At 36.0% G+C, this 5,000-nt stretch overlaps 2 protein-coding genes across 2 annotated transcripts in view; one reads left to right on the top strand and one right to left on the bottom strand.

Annotated features, from left to right (window-relative positions):
- LOC122260541 (PDZ domain-containing protein 11-like) overlaps nt 1-879 on the bottom strand; it is a 6,280-nt gene extending 5,401 nt beyond the window's left edge. Inside the window, exon 1 of the mRNA XM_043027889.2 lies at nt 679-879. Within this exon, the coding sequence (XP_042883823.1) occupies nt 679-747 (69 nt within the window). The 5' untranslated portion in view covers nt 748-879. The remainder of the gene's footprint in view (nt 1-678) is intronic.
- Nucleotides 880-4,580: 3,701 nt separating this feature from the next.
- Nucleotides 4,581-5,000, top strand: part of LOC122260535 (uncharacterized) — a 3,971-nt gene continuing 3,551 nt past the window's right edge. Inside the window, exon 1 of the mRNA XM_043027876.2 lies at nt 4,581-4,719. The gene's annotated coding sequence lies outside the window, so the exon portion shown is untranslated. The remainder of the gene's footprint in view (nt 4,720-5,000) is intronic.

Genomic DNA, 5,000 nt, shown 5'->3' with positions numbered 1-5,000 from the left:
CTTGGCATAAATCTAAAATAAAGAAAATTATTCAACCTCTAAATTCTAAATGCACATACAACAAAAGCAATATAAGTTATGTATAATGGAATATAAGTGACTTAACTATTATTACTATTATTATCACAGATGTTTATCATCTTTATATCAATGCTAACACTCAAATATCAAAATCTATTCGTGTAAAGTAGCTATTCATTGATAGCCGAATAGGAAATTTTAAATAGCATAGAAATAGTGACTTATTATATAGATATAACAATAATGTTCTTATATTAAGGTATTATATTAGTTGTCAAGATAGCTTCGCATGTAAAATGAACTGCCGGTCAAATAGTATTTAAAAAATGCAATTAATCCATTACAGGTCATTATAAATCCTTAATATTGCATATAAATACTTGTAATATAGTTTTTTTGGTATTAACAATAATACACCATTCATACGCTTATAGAAGTTCAAAATATATGAATTGAACATTCTTTATTAATAATATATCATTACTAACTGTAATAAATACTATTCAGAAATAAAATAAAATAATAACACTTACAAGTTAATATCAGATGATTATCAATACAATTAAAAGTTAAAGAGACATGATTAACATATATAAAAGTTATAAGAGATTATATTTATAAGTTTCTAATTTTTTAAAGTTATTTAACATCACTGACCTCGTTTTTAGGAACAAAAGGAGGAGGAAATTCATATGCTGGCAACTCCACCATAGAAGAAGGCTCCATTTCTCTTTCTCTAACTAATTATAAGACTTAAATCAAGTTTGTCTCGTTAATAAATCTAATCCAATTCGTTTTGTTACAATTGAAAGGTTTGTAAAATCGTAAAGCGACTTTGAGATGTGAATCCCGTTTTCTATGAAGTTAGTGGCTCGGTTTCCCTTTATTTTTTTATATTATTATTATTATTATTATTTGTATTTTTTTTATTGTGGTCGATGTTACCATTGTATTGTTCTTCTTCTTATCGTTAACGTTATTATGACCATTACTATTATTACTGTATTACTTATCATCATTATCCTCATTATTATCATTATCTTCATTATCTTCATTGCTAATATCAACATCATCACTATTATCATTACTGTTACTAGTGTCATTATCATCACTATTATCATTACTATTACTATCATCATTGCTATTATGCTCCTTATTACTCTTATCATTACTATAATTATCATCATTATTATCATCACTATTAACATTATTTTTTATAGCATTAGCATTATTGTTACATCATCATAAATGATTATGATAATAATTATGATAAAAATGAATAATGATTATAAAAATGATAATATTTTTTTATTGTTGTTATTACTATTATTTTCATTAATATAATCATTATTACCATCAACCAACCTGTCAGTCTGTCGCAGTCATCACCATCCTGTCAACCTGTTACCAGTCATCACCAACCAGTCAGCCTGTCATCACCAACCTGTATAGTGTATTTTCGCCTACAAAAAAAGTGATAATTTAAATGATATCAATGATTGCGAAGTTGCATTGCAAGGGTTTTCGCAATCGTAATCGAATTTTCCTTCTCCAGATTACCTTATCTATTCGCCATGGGTGTGGGAGATTTTGTTCATTCACACATACGTATATTCAATCTCTCTCTCTCTCTCTCCCTTTCTCTCCCTCTCTCACTCTCTCTCTCTCTCTCTCTCTCTCTCTCTCTCTCTCTCTCTCTCTCTCTCTCCTCTCCTCTCTCTCTCTCTCTCTCTCTCTCTCTCTCTCTCTCTCTCTCTCTCTCTCTCTCTCTCTCTCTCTCTCTCTCTCTCTCTCTCTCTCTCTCTCTCTCTCTCTCTCTCTCTCTCTCTCTCTCTCTCTCTCTCTCTCTCTCTCTCTCTCTCTCTCTCTCTCTCTCTCTTACTCCCCCCCTCCCCCGCCCCTCCACCTTTCTCTCTCTTTCCCTTTCTCTCACTCACTCTCATTCTCTCTCTCTCTCTCTTTCTCATTTCGAACTCTACCTACTTTTTATCGTGTGCTTATAACCATTGTATTTACATATATTATGTCCATCGAATATAATTTGCACGTGTATGCTTCTGCTTCTGTATTCTATATGATGCAATCATCAATGTAATCTGTATCTTTCATGTTACTCTAATTGTTATATATATATTCTGCCACATACACATATATACATACATATACGTATGCTCGTTGCTTCACCTATCTGTCTCCCCTCTCACGCTAGACATAAGAGTGTTGTTTTGTCTTTCCCTTTGCAAGAGCTATGTATTGATGCAACACTTCCCTCATCACATTCCAAATGTCACATGTCACAAGAAAACTTGATTCACGCATATCCTCAAGTCACATATTGTGGTAGGGAGTCTCCTCTCGGGGAGCAGAGGAGCAACACCTCGCTCCTCGGAGGAAGATCAGTCCTCACTCCAACGTCCTACTGTTCAAGCTTAGCAATAAACCAAGAAAGCTGTTTCTGCCGTGTTCTTCACACCCTAGGCCAAGTTACCACATACAAGCAGTGTTCAAGTCGGACCTGTTAAACACTCTCTCTCTCTCTCTCTCTCTCTCTCTCTCTCTCTCTCTCTCTCTCTCTCTCTCTCTCTCTCTCTCTCTCTCTCTCTCTCTCTCTCTCTCTCTCTCTCCTCTCTCTCTCTCTCTCTCCTCTCTCTCTCTCTCTCTCTCTCTCTCTCTCTCTCTCTCTCTCTCTCCTCTCTCTCTCTCCCTCCCTCTCCTTCTCTCTTTCCTTCCCTCTCTCTCTCCCTCTCTCTTTCTCTCTCTCTCTCTCTCTCTCTCTCTCTCTCTCTCTCTCACTCCCTCCCATCCTCCCTCTCTCTCTCCCTGCCTCTCCCTCTCTCTCTCTCTCTCTCTCTCTCTCTCTCTCTCTCTCTCTCTCTCTCTCTCTCTCTCTCCCCGCCCTCTCTCTCTCTCTCTCTCTCTCTCTCTCTCCCTCTCTCTCCCTCCCTCCCTCTCTCCCTCTCTCCTCCCTCCCCTCCTCCCTCTCTCTCTCCCATCCTCTCTCTCTCTCTCTCTCCTCTCTCTCTCTCTCTCTCTCTCCTCTCTCTCTCTCTTCTCTCTCTCTCTCTCTCTCTCTCTCTCTCTCCTCTCTCTCTCTCTCTCCCCCTCTCTCTCTCTCTCTCTCTTTCTCTCTCTCTCTTCCTCCCCCCCCCCCCCGCCCCTCCCCCTTTCTCTCTCTTTCCCTGTCTCTCACTCACTCTCATTCTCTCTCTCTCTCTCTCTCTTACTCCCCCCCCTCCCCCGCCCCTCCATCTTCTCTCTTTCCCTGTCTCTCACTCACTCTCATTCTCTCTCTCTCTCTCTTTCTCATTTCGAACTCTACCCATTTTATCGTGTGCTTGAGCCAAAAGCACTCGCAAATTAACAGGAAATAAAGATGACAGCATGTCTGTGATATCACTGATGGTTGCTGTCCTGTTGCATACACGTATTATGAATAACGTGTTTTGTAAGACACTCTTATCATTTATCCTTTTGTTTATTATCAATATTTAGATATGAATTTCTTAATTTCGCCCTTAATCTTGTTTTATTATCATTATAATGATTGTTATCATCATTATTGGTATTATCATTATTATCATTATCAGGAAAATTATTACTATCATTATTATTAGTATTATTATCATTATCATTATTGAAATTATCATTAGGGTGATGATTATCATTCCTATCACCATTATCATTATTATTACTATTACTACTACCTTTTAATTCGAATTCATTAACGAAAAAATAGTTCATCTTTTTTGTTTTTGTTTTATTTTTCTTGGAGTTCCTGAGGCATTCGAAAGGGAAGCAGACTAAACCCGACCGGCTTTATCTTAATTATTATCAGTCTTATCTTATCAATACATATTGCAAACAAGCACACACTCTATATGCATTTATTTATATCTGCATCTATTCCTATCCACATATCTCTATAGTGTATCCATCTATCTATCTATCTATATAATATATATATATATATATATATATATATATATATATATATATATATATATATATATATATATAGAGAGAGAGAGAGAGAGAGAGAGAGAGAGAGAGAGAGAGAGAGAGAGAGAGACTTTTTTTTTTTACTTTGACGAGTTTATTGAGACAAGTGATTACGTACATCTCAAAAGGATGAGGTAACATAGGTTATCCTCACCCCAATCTTAGTCCCTCTTTGGGCTCACATATATTTTACAAAACCTTACAGCTATGTCAACATGTTGAAATATATACAGAGCAAAAGACGGGTCAATCACAAGCATACACAATTAAATGTTTACATATCAGGAGAACGATATAACAGTATGGATTATCACCCTCAGCATGCAAGGTCCTCTCCTAAGGTCACATGATTACATACTTGAAATATGTGGCGCACATATATGTTAATAGAGAGAGAGAGAGAGAGAGAGAGAGAGAGAGAGAGGGACAGAGAGAGAGAGAGAGAGAGAGAGAGAGAGAGAGAGAGAGAGAGAGAGAGACAATACTCATGAACGATGACACGGAAATAACATATCTAAGAGTTGAAGGCAGTCATCATAGCTGATAAGATGATAAAATCTATCACATCTCTTTGGCGTTATCTGAATAACAACCATGTTTGAGACAACCAACAGATAATATACCAAGCTTACTACTACGGAGTCAGATTTCAACAGAAACAGCAACATATATACGTGTATACTTACCTCGTTGTTGAAGGTATGGAAACATTCGTTTGTATCCAACTACTATCTTTTAATATATCTTTTTATGCCATGGATAGGTTGTACTATGATATCGGATATGAATTTATGTTTTTCGTAATATTAGAAGTGAGAGAGTGCTTGGAATGTTGAATCTGTGAGTTAAACGTTCATTTAGAACAAGTATTGCCATTACGTAAACGGTATTTATGGAAATTTAGTAAATCTCGATTAAGAGAAAAAGGGATAGAAATGGAAATGAGTAAGTGGATAACCAAGAGGGAAAAGGATTATTTT

This window comes from Penaeus japonicus, unplaced genomic scaffold (assembly GCF_977035675.1).
Source record: "Penaeus japonicus unplaced genomic scaffold, GWHDUDI00000001_assembly GWHDUDI00000038, whole genome shotgun sequence".
Taxonomy (NCBI): domain Eukaryota; kingdom Metazoa; phylum Arthropoda; class Malacostraca; order Decapoda; family Penaeidae; genus Penaeus; species Penaeus japonicus.
The sequence above is the reverse complement of the archived record's forward strand: the minus strand, read 5'-3'. Positions and strand labels throughout refer to the sequence as shown.